The 14,999-nt window shown below is 38.3% G+C and overlaps 1 protein-coding gene across 1 annotated transcript; it reads left to right on the top strand.

Annotated features, from left to right (window-relative positions):
• The first annotated feature begins 3,612 nt into the window (after window positions 1–3,612).
• On the top strand, window positions 3,613–6,816 carry jund (JunD proto-oncogene, AP-1 transcription factor subunit). The gene has a single exon (XM_052133729.1). The coding sequence runs from the start codon at window positions 3,909–3,911 to the stop codon at window positions 4,707–4,709; it is 801 nt and encodes a 266-aa protein (XP_051989689.1). The 5' UTR covers window positions 3,613–3,908; the 3' UTR covers window positions 4,710–6,816.
• Window positions 6,817–14,999: the final 8,183 nt, after the last annotated feature.

Below are 14,999 nucleotides of genomic sequence, written 5' to 3'. Positions count from 1 at the left end.
GCTAATACATCTATCTATCTATCTATCTATCTGGTTGCTAAAGTGTTGCAATTGGTTTTTAGATTGTTGCATTGTTTAAGACCAGAATAACAACATGCTAGTATTGAGTAGCAACATGTTAAAACATGCAAGCATTACCTAGTAACCTGTTAAAACATGCTAACAATGCCTAGCAACACCTAGCTACATGCTAAACATGCCTAGTAACACGCTAAAACATGCTAATAAACTACTTGCTAATACATCTTAGCAGTGCCTAGCTACATGCTAGCAATGCCTACCTACCTGCCAGAAACACCTAGGACGATCTGCATGCTAAAACATCTATCTATCTATCTGGTTGCTAAAGTGTTGCAATTGGTTGTTAGATTGTTGCGTTGCTTGAGACCAGAATAACAACATGCTAAACATGCTAGCATAACCTAGCTACATGCTAAAACATGCTAATAACCTACTAGCGATGCCTAACTACTTGCTAATACATCTTAACAGCGCCAAGCTACATGCTAGCAATGCCTACCTACCTGCCAGAAACAACTAGGACGATCTGCATGCTAATACATCTATCTATCTGGTTGCTAAAGTGTTGCGATTGGTTGTTAGATTGTTGCGTTGCTTGAGACCAGAATAACAACATGCTAGTATTGATTAGCAACATGCTAAAACTACCTAGCAACATGCTAAACATGTTAGCATAACCTAGCTACATGCTAAAACACGCTAATAACCTACTAGCAATGCCTAACTACTTGCTAATACATCTTAGAAGCGCCTAGCTACATGCTAGCTATGCCTACCTACCTGCCAGAAACACCTAGGACTATCTGCATGCTAATACATCTATCTGTCTGTCGGTATATCTATTTACAGACTACAAAGCAGATTTGAATAATGTGAATCTGAATGTAAAAATCAATGACTTTTAACATCATCATACTGAATATATGTTTATAACCATAATAAAGTGTTTTAGATTGCCCCGTTGTATCATTGTTTGCTCCTGAAAACCAGATATTTTAATGGCTAAATTTGTTTTTAATCATTCACACTTTTACATGTATGATGTTTATTAATTTACTTTTATTCAAAGTGACTAACAATTGAAATAAGCCAAATGCGATATACAAAGTGACATGTAAATGCTGAAGAACATGATGTATTTTACCAAGAATTAAAGGGATTGACTAGTCAAATTCATGTTACATTAATTAAATGTGTCTGACTTTGTTTTCAGACAATACAGAATAGTAGGAATCATAATCTGAATACTGCATCATCCTAAGCATACATTTTTGGCAAAAATTGTAATGGTTTCCTGTGTGGAATAACCGTCTGTTGCACTCTTGTTTTTCTCCTCCTGTGATAGACTGCAATTTCCAAAATTACAGCAAATACGCTGTCTTCATCCACCCACTCACTCACGCGCAGCATCTGCTGCAGCTCTGTTGATCATCACCCCCGCTTCATTCATCTGCTTCTGCGTAAGACCCCATGTCAGTGTTGCCATAGAAACGTATGATGCTGCTTCTATTCTCTGATGCAGACGTTTACAGACGTCATCACCTCCCATTTAAACGTGTGTATATATTCTCTCTGTGCCGTTCCGCCTGAGGAGTTATTATTAGAAATCAGACAGCTTGCCAAAGCAACTAAATTCATGTATTAATTCAATATAACTTCAAAGCATCATCACACCCATGAGGATTAAGAGTTCTGAATAAAGTAATGTTCCCATCAAAGGTTTGATTTGAAAGGTCAAAAATAAAAAATTAAATGGCATATTACAGATATATGCAAACAAACCTACATTTCATCTCATATTGAGAGTGTAATTTTGATCACCCATTTTAGTTGTTTTTTATTTTTTTTTACATTTGTCAATAATGCATATCAATGCAAATAGCCACAAGTATATTCATTCACATCTAACAGTGTACCGGTCAGAGCGATATCAAAATCAGAAAGATCCATGTGTGCTCACAAGGACTTACATACTGTATAATAGCCTATACTGTATGTACACAAGTAGAAAACAATAATAAACAATAAACGTATGAAAGTGCAAACTGTGTTTGTGTATTAAACTATCTAAATTCATGCTGTACAGCTGTATTGCATAATACCAGAGAGAAAAATACAGTATTGTAGCCATGCATATCTGTCTATATCACATAATTAAGTACAAAAACGATTACGCTTAAAACATTAAAGTCTCTGTATACAGAAGTCATGCATATGAGGTGTCATTTGAAAACTTAGAATCTGATATTTTCAGAGATAACCATCGCTTCTGTATTTATGTTACTTAAAATAACAAAATAATGCTTCAAATCATTCACGTTGAAAATTAGCGCCCCCTAGAGTTCATGCGGTAGAAATATGTATATCAAAATTAAAGTCCTTCATATAGCAGCAACAGTAAATGGACAAGTCATATATCAGACGAAAGCTCTCGTTCTCAGGAATGTGACTGTACAGTTACTTTTGCTCCCATAATACCGCAGTTCAAAAGATTTTCAAAAGAATCGCAAATGATTTCTGTAAGTCATCAAATACAAACATCTCTTTATGCTCTGATAACTGCTGCTGTAAGCACCAAATATCTCTCTCTATATATATATCTGTTATTACCTTAGGACGTTCTCTAAAAAGTTTGATATTTTTTACTTGTCTGTAAATTTGCTTGGCTGAATAATTCAATGTTAAATCTTAGATGTCCAGAACAAAATATGCCATCCAGAAGGAAAAGATGGCAATATTCAGAATGTTTTTTAGACTATGATATCTAATGTATATCATTGAAAAGGGGAGGGTCTCAGCTTTCTAATGACACCAAGATTGAGCTTCTAATCCACTCAGAGGCCGAGATATTCAATGAAACAACAAGGGTGGTGCTTGAACTGAACATTAGACTGAATGTCTATGGACGAGCGTTAGAGCGCCCCCTACATTTCAGATCTGTATATTGTGATGGAATGTGATAGAGGAAAAAAATATTTTTTTCTAGTGCTTACGGCCACCTAGTGGAATTAAATTAGACTTTTCAAAGTGAGGTAGAGTAAACAGAGCCAGAAATAAATGTTTACAAACTTAAGACAAAAAAAAAATAAAAAAGTTTTTTATTTTTTTTTCAAAAGTCAATTTTGTTTCATAAGATTATAAACATATACATTAAATTTTTTTGCAATTAGTCCACAGTATTTGTGAATGGTGAGCTTTTAAATTTGAGCAGCCCATAAATGCACCAGAGTTTTTTAACTGACACATATCCCACCCACCATGATAAAAGTGGATCTTTCACTTTGCATGCCTACATTATGTCTTACAATGCAGTTCAATTATATAAAAAGTGGAAAAGAGTGCAAACATTGTATCAAACCAACAAAGACTTTCACATGTTAAAAAATAAGGGAACATATTCTACCAGACAGCCTTGTTTCTGTCCCCACCCTCGCGTGCTCGACGCTTTCTATGACATCAACCCACAATGCACCGGACTGTTTACCGTTTACTCGGTGTAACCATGGCGACAGCGGCGAGCGCCGCCCCTTATGCAAATGAAACCGGAAAAAAACGTCATATTTGACCAATCTGAGCGCTCTGGAGTGACATAATGGAATTTTTAGGAATAGAAAACTTGCAAATGCGTATTGACGGCCATAGATAACATTTTACGCGCCTGGCGAAGAAACAACAGGGATGTTTTAATAAACAACAATATCATACGTCGATCAAGTGAAGATACTACGTTGTGTAACAGTACAAGTGGGGGAAAAAATAATAATACTTTTGCGCGAAAGAATGGGTCTTTCGGACGCCAAGCCCAGCTTATCCTTCCACAGGGTGTAGTATGGGAACAAGCTTCTATCCAGAAGAGGAAGAAAACCATACAAGGAATTTCAACCATAATGATGAAGAAAGACATGAGTTTGAACCTCGACGACCAGAACAGCTCCAGTCTAAAGCCAGACCTCCGGGATGCCGAGGGAATACTTAATTCACCCGACTTGGGACTCCTAAAGCTGGCTTCTCCGGAGCTGGAGAGGCTGATCATCCAGGCCAATGGGATGGTTACCACCACCCCGACCTCCCGGTTCGTCTACCCGAAGTCGGTGAGCGACGAGCAGGAGTTCGCGGAGGGTTTCGTCAAAGCCCTGGAGGATCTCCACAAGCAGAACCAGCTCAACGGAGGACCGTGCGTTCCCCCAACGCTCAACAGACTCACCACCGGCGCCATCCTCGCTTTGCCCACGGACCTTCCCGTGTACACGAACTTGAGCGCGTATGGAAGTACCAGCGTGAACTATTCCACGGACACCATTCCCTTCCCACCGCCGCCGCCCGCGCACCCCATGGCCGCGCAACAACAGCCGCAGCAGCCGCCCAAGGACGAACCGCAGACCGTGCCGGACATGCAGAGCTTCGGCGACACTCCGCCGGTCTCCCCCATTAATATGGACACGCAAGAGCGCATTAAAGCCGAGAGGAAGAAACTGCGCAACCGGATCGCCGCTTCCAAATGCCGCAAGAGGAAACTGGAGCGGATATCACGACTGGAAGACAAAGTAAAGAACCTGAAGACACAAAACACGGAGCTGGCGTCCACGGCCAGTGTGCTGAGAGAACAAGTGGCACAGTTAAAACAGAGAGTGATGAACCATGTCAATAACGGGTGCCAATTACTGCCTAATCAAGTTCAAGCTTATTAGAGCACATCCATCTCTAGACATCAGTATTTGGAGGGTTGACATGCAGGTTTTCCAACACAAGTTACAAAGTAAACAATACATTGGGAGCAGTGTTGGGTGTAATGCATTACTAAGTAACTAATAACAGTAATGAAAGTAAAGTAAGGGATTACTCTTAATTTTCCAGTACTTTAATTACAGTTACTTCTGATGTAACACCGTATCGACTATAGAACAATTGTATATAAAACAATTTTATATTTATAATCTGATGTTAAAATGTAATGCAAATCCTTTGGCCAGTTCACGAGTGATTTATTTGATTTGATATGGTTTATTTGAAAGAATTAGAAAGTAATTAGTAATTAGTAATGCAATTACTTTTCAGACAGAGTAATTAGTAGTCTAATTCTACACTGTAGAAGATGTAATTAGTAGTTAGTAATTAATTACTTTTTAAGAGTATCTTACCCAACACTGAGTTTATCCTGCATAAAGAGGGGGCGTGTTTAATATAATGGCTCAGTCTCGTTGAAGTTCCAGAACGGCTAAAATCGCTATTTTAGCGATGGTTAGTTAGTAGAGCGCAACTAAGCCCGCCCACTTTTTCAGCCATCTGGGTTCCGGAAGTATTTTCCCCATTCATTTGTTCCATAGACTTTTTTTTAGAAAATCCTTCATAAACGAGTTGTGAGCCATGAACCAAACCAACCAGCTCCGACGTGGGGGGTCGCTTGATATGAGCACACAGCGATCGTCTGTGTTCCGCAACTGCTTTCGGGTTCTTGAATAACGTATAACTTGCGAGTAAGGGCAGCCGTTGGACTTTCTGGTGCCCTCCTAGGGTAAGATGGTGCCCCCCCTAGGTAGTTAGTGCCCTACACAGACTGCATAGTCAGCTTATAGGGAGTGGCGGTACTGGGTACAAGACTGTGCACTTACAGTCTTTCATGAGGGCACGGACTACAATCCCATGAAGCATTGCGAATGATATTTACATTTGTTTTACAAAAATATTCAGATATGTAGAAATATATATGGGAGACCGACATGATTACGTCATTCACAATGGATCATGGGAGCGGGTGGTCGCTCTGAGGCATGTTTCGCTGGTTTCGTTGGCCGCGGTTCTCTGGTGTACCATGGGTAATGTAGTTGTTTACCATTAATAACGTGGACGGATGGCAGATTCCATCGATGAACAACCTCGTAGCTCACGGTAGGTCTGTCTTTAAAAATCAATCTTTGAAAATCAATGAATCTATAGGATAAATGAATGGGATTTTTACTTCCGGAACCAGACCGTTGCGCTCTGTTACATTCGACTAATTTGCTAGGACAAGTGGCGTTTCAATTCCAAGAGCTCTCATATTTTGAATAACGGCGCAGGAACAATTCATTGTTTGCATCCCTCCGCTGGTCTGTGATAATGTATTAGTCCATGCATTGCTTGGCGAAACGCAAGGCTCGATCGTTCTTTGCCTTGTTTTTATCATATAATTCATTTGAAATGATTCTCTTAATTATTTTCAAATATTACTCAGAGCTGCGTCCATTTTAATCACGCCACTCAGCAGGAAACACCGCTTGACGTATCATGCCAACTTCCCATTTACTGATGTCTGGAAGTCCAAACCACCCTTCCAGTGACCGGTCATTCTCTTTTGGACTGTTGTAAAGGACACTGCAGGTGCTGATGTAAAATACGAAAAGAAATGAAATGGTATAACATGTTTACAACATTTTGTAGCAAATGGACTTAAAGTGTGCCCAACTGCATTGGAGGACAACTGCAATTGTGCCACGTAATTTGATCTCGTCGCAGCTGTATTTTGCATTTGCATGCCCGAGACAAGCTCAACACGAGTGCTATCAAACACAACAAAGATGTCATGCATGCACGCTTCATGTCTAATGCCTTATTTGACAATAAGCACTTATTAATCAATGACTGTATCTATTTTATATACAACTATTCACTATGTCTTTAATGTTCTGTGGAATATTTGTGTGTTGTGATGTAAACGTTTCACCTGTCACATGTTGTGTGCCACCTTTATATGTTTCCAGTGCGATGAAGCATCATTAAAACCTGTTCGATTGACATAATTGTGTTTATCGTTAATTTTGTAGCCTTCCAAGTGGATACATACAAAGTACGTCCTATTTGAAGTAGGAGTAGCCTTGGAGTTTTGTAGACAATGTAGTGATTGGCGGTTGTTGCCCATTATACATGGTGGAAATGGACTTAATGGGATAGTTCACCCAAATTTATCTGATTATCATTTGCTCCAAACCTGTGTGGCCTTCTTCAGTGCAGATTACAAGCATATTTTAGGCAGAATGTTAGCCCGAATCACTATTCAATTTCATTGAATGGCAGAGAGATGCAATCTAAGATGGTGAGTGAGGATGTCAGTCCCTAACATTGTGCTCAGGGCAGTCATGGCTCAGCGGTTAAGGCTCTGGGTTACTGACTAGAAGGTCAGGGGTTCAAGCCCCGACACTGCCAAGACACCACTGTTGGGCCCTTGAGCAAGGCCCTTGACCCTATCTGCTCCAGGGGCGCCATATCATGGCTGACCCTGCACTCTGACCCCAGCTTAACTGGGATATGTGAAAAAAATTATGTCACATGTGTATATGCCAAAATGTATGTATAATGTGTGACAATAGATCAATTATTATTGTGCTAAACATTTCCTTTTGTGTTCTGAGGATAGAAAGAAAGTCATACAGATTTAGAACAAAATGGGGGGTGAGGAATTATCTCACACTTTACCATGTAAGTACGAAACTGTGCCATCTAAAGGTGGAATATGGCATCAAAATGGTTATAAAACTGTAACATTACCATTGAATTAGCTGAGAATATAATTTAAAGGAATATTCGTGGTTTAATAAAAGCATTTGTGGCATAATGTTGATGACCACAGAAATGTATTTTCGACTCGTCCGTCCTTTTCTTTAAAAAACAATGGAAAAATCGAAGTTACAGCGAAGCACTTACAATGGAAGTCAATGGGTGAAGTGAATTAATTCTAGTGTATTATTTGAGCTGTAAAATTGTTTAAATCATTATATGTTAGTGAGTGATTTCATCACACTTATTGTTCTTAATGTTACCACACATATTGTTCATGTCTTGCATCTAACGTTGACAGATTTAGCCCCATTGACTTCCATTGTAAGTGCTTCACTATAACCCAGATTTGAGCTTTTTTTTTAAGAAAAGGAGGGACGAGTCGAAATACATTGTTGTGGTAATCAGCATTATGCTACAAATGCTGTCGATAGAGCTTAACTTGTATTGAAGCCTTGTTTTCATTCCTGTCAAAAATGAAATATGGCGCTAATTTGAATAATGTAATAATGTATACTTACATTCACTTCACTGCAGCAGAAAACAAGCATTTGGCCTTCTTAAAAAAATGCCCCTGCCCCTTTAAAGCTCTGTGTAATATGTTGTTTGTCCAGTAGGGGAAGACCAACACCATCATATTTGGTTTTCCTGCCTATACACATTTTGGGGAGAATTCCAGCAGAGGTTAGGAACAGATTTGCTGTGATATATCAGCTCTAGTTCTAGTTTTAAGTCTCATATGTTCAGAAATGCTGGCAGGAGCTCTGATGCTCAGTGCGTTATGTGCTTAAAGGATCACACAAAAATGAAAATTCAGTCATTGTTTACTCACCCCTGTGTTGTTGTATCCAGGGGCATAGATTCCACCCCAATAATCAAAACAAGCAAGTACAACCCCCCCAATATTTATACCATGATCAATGAAACATGTAAATTCTTCATATTGTAACCCTGCAATGTTCAAGCCAAATCTACGCCCTTGGTTGTGACCCAATATGACTTTCTTTCTTTTTCTGAACACAAAGGGAGAAATATGTGCGTAAATGTTGTGCTCAGTGATGTCATACAGTGTCAGTTTATGGTGACCACCTCTTCAAGCTTCAAAAGGACACAAAAGTATCATTCAGAAGTCTAATTAATTATTCATGAGCTCATGATTGTTATGAAAGTATACGATAATCTGATGTATTATTTAGTGAAACTGTTCCTGTTCATTTTAGGAAGAAAATGTGAGTGATGCTTGCCTGTGCTAAACCTGTGCCACAATGCTAGGATGTTCTGAGTGGTTTCAGAAACATTGTGGTTGCTATGGCGTTGTGGGTGGTTGCCAGGGCGCTGCTATGTACAGTAGTTGCTTAGATGTTCTGAGTAGTTTCTAGCATGTTGCTATGTGGTCAGTGCTGGGCGGATTACAAATTACATGACATAAAATGCAATCAGTAACGTAATCTCGTAGATTACATTTTTGGGGTAATCTAATCCGATTACTTTTGGATTACTTTCAACTTAATTTTGTTTTGTTTTATTTTATTCCACATGCATTTGAGTAAGATAATAATTTTTTCTTCTTCTATTTTCTCCCCAATTTGGAATGCCCAATTCCCAATGCGACTTGCTTTAATCCGTGTGGCGGAGGATGAGTTGCCTCCGTGTCTGAGACTGTCAATCCGTGCATCTTATCCTGTGGCTTTTTGAGCAAGTTTCCATGGAGACGTAACGCGTGTGGAGGCTTCACGCTATTCTCCGCAGCATCCACACACAACTCACCACACGCCCCACCGAGAGCGAGAACCACGTTATAGCAACCATGAGGAGGTTACCCCATGTGACTCTACCCACCCTAGCAACCAGGCCAATTTGGTTGCTTAGGAGACCTGACTGGGGTCACTCAGCAAACTAGCAGACTCCAGGGGTGGTAGTCAGCATCTTTACTTGCCCCCCCCCAGTAGGATAATAATTTTAAAATAAAAGTATAAAGAGAAAGAAAGGATTACATTCTTTATTACTAACAAAAAGAGCTCCTTATGATATTTTTAAAAAGTGCATTAAACATTACATGACTAAAATAAACATTAAATCTAACAGCAATGACAGTGCGTGACCAAAGTTTATAATTCAAAACACTAAGACATCAAAATCATTTTAAGTCCATAAAACAATGGCAGCATTACGAACATTAATAACCACAAAATCAGCATAAAATGATCATAAAATCAACAACAGTGTTGCCTAGGTCAAAGATTTCATCTAAAACCACTGAAACACTTTTAACCCTTACTGCTAACTAATAGTCCATTAACTATTCCTTAGCTGAGATGCATATCTTACTGTTGTAGCATAAAAGGAGCACATGCTCAAAATGTTCAGCTTCAGGGTAAGAATATGATGATATTGTCATATTGATATGAAAATTATCAATAAAAGATTAACAATTTACTGCCATTGCCTTGTTAATATGTAATCATGTAATCTATAAAAAGTAACTGTATTTTGAGTATTTTAAAATGTAATAGTCCAATTACAAATACTTGTTTTTGTACAGTACTTGTAATCCATTACTAACCAGCATGTACAGTATGTGGTTGCTCGGATGTTCTAGGGGATTTTCATGGTGCCGTTATGCAGTTGCTAAGATGTTTTGAGTGGTTTCTAGAATTTGTTATCCTCTTGCGACCACACATCAACATTCAACAGTTCATGCGAGTAAAACAGTGAAGAAGTCTTAATGTAATACTTGAGTTGTGCAGTTGATTTGATGGTTTAGTTGAAAAAAAAAATATGTTGGTTTCAGAACTTCTGATCAAGTTGTATTGAGCAGATATGAGTAATAGGAAATTCAAATGACAAGTAATTCTCACATTAGATGTTAATATAAATTGCAGATTATATTATAGTTAGATAAACTTTCACAGATATGTTGATAAAAAAGATGTCTTCACACCAGCAGCGGTGTTATGGTTCAACTGGTTTTCATGTTAACTGGTGACCTTCTTCCATTTTACACAAGATGTGAACGAACGGCCACCGATTCGTAGATTCTGAAAATCATGCTTCGGACACTCATTAAATGTAAACTTACTACATGATGCTGACATCATTGTACAGATTAAAATAAGTAGCTAGGCATTGCTAGCATGTTGCTAGGCAATGTTATCATGTTTTAACATGTAGGGAGGCATTGCTAACAGGTTACTAGCATGTTTTAGCATGTAGCTAGGTGATGCTAGCATATTGCTAGGCAATGTTATCATGTTATTATCATGTTTTAACATGTAGCTAGGTGATGCTAGCATGTTGCTAGACAATGTTATCATTTAAGCATGTAACCAGGCATTGCTAACAGGTTACTAGCATTTTTTATCATGTAGCCAGGCATTTATAACAGGTTACTAGCATGTTTTAACATGTAGCTAAGTGATGCTAACATGTTACTTGGCAATGTTATCATGTTTTAACATGTAGCCAGGCAATGCTAACAGGTTATTAGCATGTTTTAAAATGTAGCCAGGCATTGCTAACAGGTTACTAGCATTTATATCATGTAGCTAGGTGATGCTAGCATGTTGCTAGGCAATGTTATCATGTTTTAACATGTAGCCAGGCAATGCTAACAGGCTACTAGCATGTTTTAGCATGTAGCCAGGCATTGCTAACAGGTTACTATCATGTTTTAGCATGTAGCTAGGTGATGCTAGCATGTTGCTAGGCAATGTTATCATGTTTTAACATGTAGCCAGGCATTGCTAACAGGTTACTAACATGTTTTATCATGTAGCTAGGCGATGATAACATGTTGCTAGGCAATGTTATCACGTTTAAGCATGTAGCCAGGCATTGTTAACAGGTTAATAACATTTTTTAGCATGTAGCCAGGCATAGATAACAGGTTACTAACATGTTTTAACATGTAGCTAGGTGATGCTACCATGTTGCTAGGCAATATTATCATGTTTTAACATGTAGCCAGGCATTGCTAACAGGTTACTAGCATGTTTTAACATGTAGCCAGACATTGATAACAGGTTACTAACATGTTTTAACATGTAGCTAGGTGATGCTAACATGTTGCTAGGCAATGTTATCATGTTTTAACATGTAGCCAGGCATTGATAACAGGTTACTAGCATGTTTTAGCACATAGCCAGGCATTTTTAACAGGTTACTAACATGTTTTAACATGTAGCTAGGTGATGCTAGCATGTTCCTAGGCAATGTTATCATGTTTTAAAACGTAGCCAGGCAATGCTAACAGGTTATTAGCATGTTTTAAAATGTAGCCAGGCATTGCTAACAGGTTACTAGCATGTTTTAGCATGTAGCTAGGTGATGCTAGCATGTTGCTAGGCAATGTTATCATGTTTTATCATGTAGCCAGGCATTGCTAACAGGCTACTAGCATGATTTAGCATGTAGCCAGACATTGTTAACAGGTTACTATCATGTTTTAGCATGTAGCTAGGTGATGCTAGCATGTTGTTAGGCAATGTTATCATGTTTTAACATGTAGCCAGGCATTGATAACAGGTTACTAACATGTTTTATCATGTAGCTAGGTGATGCTAACATGTTGCTAGGCAATGTTATCATGTTTAAGCATGTAGCCAGGCATTGTTAACAGGTTAATAGCATTTTTTAACATGTAGCCTGGCACTGATAACAGGTTACTAACATGTTTTAACATGTAGCTAGGTGATGCTAGCATATTGCTAGGCAATGTTATCATGTTATTATCATGTTTTAACATGTACCTAGGTGATGCTAGCATGTTGCTAGGCAATGTTATCCTTTAAGCATGTAACCAGGCATTGCTAACAGGTTACTAGCATGTTTTAGCACATAGCCAGGCATTTTTAACAGGTTACTAACATGTTTTAACATGTAGCTAGGTGATGCTAACATGTTCCTAGGCAATGTTATCATGTTTTAACATGTAGCCAGGCAATGCTAACAGGTTATTAGCATGTTTTAAAATGTAGCCAGGCATTGCTAACAGGTTACTAGCATGTTTTAGCATGTAGCTAGGTGATGCTAGCATGTTTCTAGGCAATGTTATCATGTTTTATCATGTAGCCAGGCATTGCTAACAGGCTACTAGCATGATTTAGCATGTAGCCAGACATTGTTAACAGGTTAATATCATGTTTTAGCATGTAGCTAGGTGATGCTAGCATGTTGTTAGGCAATGTTATCATGTTTTAACATGTAGCCAGGCATTGCCAACAGGTTACTAACATGTTTTATCATGTAGCTAGGTGATGCTAACATGTTGCTAGGCAATGTTATCATGATTAAGCATGTAGCCAGGCATTGTTAACAGGTTAATAACATTTTTTAACATGTAGCTTGGCATTGATAACAGGTTACTAACATGTTTTAACATGTAGCTAGGTGATGCTAGCATATTGCTAGGCAATGTTATCATGTTATTATCATGTTTTAACATGTACCTAGGTGATGCTAGCATGTTGCTAGGCAATGTTATCCTTTAAGCATGTAACCAGGCATTGCTAACAGGTTACTAGCATGTTTTATCATGTAGCCAGGCATTTATAACAGGTTACTAGCATGTTTTAACATGTAGCTAAGTGATGCTAACATGTTACTTGGCAATGTTATCATGTTTTAACATGTAGCCAGGCAATGCTAACAGGTTATTAGCATGTTTTAAAATGTAACCAGGCATTGTTAACAGGTTACTAGCATTTTTTATCATGTAGCTAGGTGATGCTTAAGCATGTTGCTAGAGCAATGTTATCATGTTTTAACATGTAGCCAGGCAATGCTAACAGGCTACTAAGCATGTTTTAAGCATGTAGCCAGGCATTGTTAACAGGTTACTATCATGTTTTAGCATGTAGCTAGGTGATGCTAAGCATGTTGCTAGGCAATGTTATCATGTTTTAACATGTAGCCAGGCATTGTTAACAGGTTACTAACATGTTTTATCATGTAGCTAGGCGATGATAACATGTTGCTAGGCAATGTTATCATGTTTAAGCATGTAGCCAGGCATTGTTAACAGGTTAATAACATTTTTTAGCATGTAGCCATGCATTGATAACAGGTTACTAACATGTTTTAACATGTAGCTAGGTGATGCTACCATGTTGCTAGGCAATGTTATCATGTTTTAACATGTAGCCAGGCATTGCTAACAGGTTACTAAGCATGTTTTAACATGTAGCCAGACACTGATAACAGGTTACTAACATGTTTTAACATGTAGCTAGGTGATGCTAACATGTTGCTAGGCAATGTTATCATGTTTTAACATGTAGCCAGGCATTGTTAACAGGTTACTAACATGTTTTAAGCACATAGCCAGGCATTTTTAACAGGTTACTAACATGTTTTAACATGTAGCTAGGTGATGCTAAGCATGTTGCTAGGCAATGTTATCATGTTTTAACATGTAGCCAGGCATTGCTAACAGGTTACTAAGCATGTTTTAAGCATGTAGCTAGGTGATGCTAGCATGTTGCTAGGCAATGTTATCATGTTTTATCATGTAGCCAGGCATTGCTAACAGGCTACTAAGCATGATTTAGCATGTAGCCAGACATGGTTAACAGGTTACTATCATGTTTTAAAGCATGTAGCTAGGTGATGCTAGCATGTTGTTAGGCAATGTTATCATATTTTAACATGTAGCCAGGCATTGATAACAGGTTACTAACATGTTTTAACATGTAGCCAGACATTGATAACAGGTTACTAACATGTTTTAACATGTAGCTAGGTGATGCTAACATGTTGCTAAGCAATGTTATCATGTTTTAACATGTAGCCAGGCATTGCTAACAGGTTACTAGCATGTTTTAGCACATAGCCAGGCATTTCTAACAGGTTACTAACATGTTTTAACATGTAGCTAGGTGATGCTAGCATGTTCCTAGGCAATGTTATCTTAGCATGTAGCCAGGCAATGCTAACAGGCTACTAGCATGTTTTAGCATGTAGCCAGGCATTGCTAACAGGTTACTATCATGTTTAGCATGTAGCTAGGTGATGCTAGCATGTTGCTAGGCAATGTTATCATGTTTTAGCATGTAGCCAGGCATTGTTAACAGGTTACTACCATGTTACTAGCTCCAACACAGAGACTGGCATACACTTGTCATTGCACACTTCACGCATACCTTTGATGAGGCAGCTGTCTTTAGGTTTGGATATTTCTGGAAAACTTTATTGGATCAATTGTGTGTTCTTGTGTATCGGTCCCTCTTTTTATGTGTCAGTTGTTTTATTGTTTGTGTCTGCATTCAACAAGGTTACACAAGCACAATACACCCGGTGTTTTATCCCTTTTTTAAAGCAGCTTATTGCATTCGATATTGTGTGACTTGAAGAGGTAAGGGTTAAAGTTATTTCTCATCCCAATAAGCAAAACAATACAAAGCAATATCATACTAGACTATCATATAAGTTATATCATCAAGTTATAACCA

The sequence above is a fragment of the Xyrauchen texanus genome, chromosome 9 (genome assembly GCF_025860055.1).
Source record: "Xyrauchen texanus isolate HMW12.3.18 chromosome 9, RBS_HiC_50CHRs, whole genome shotgun sequence".
NCBI lineage: Eukaryota > Metazoa > Chordata > Actinopteri > Cypriniformes > Catostomidae > Xyrauchen > Xyrauchen texanus.
The sequence above is the reverse complement of the archived record's forward strand: the minus strand, read 5'-3'. Positions and strand labels throughout refer to the sequence as shown.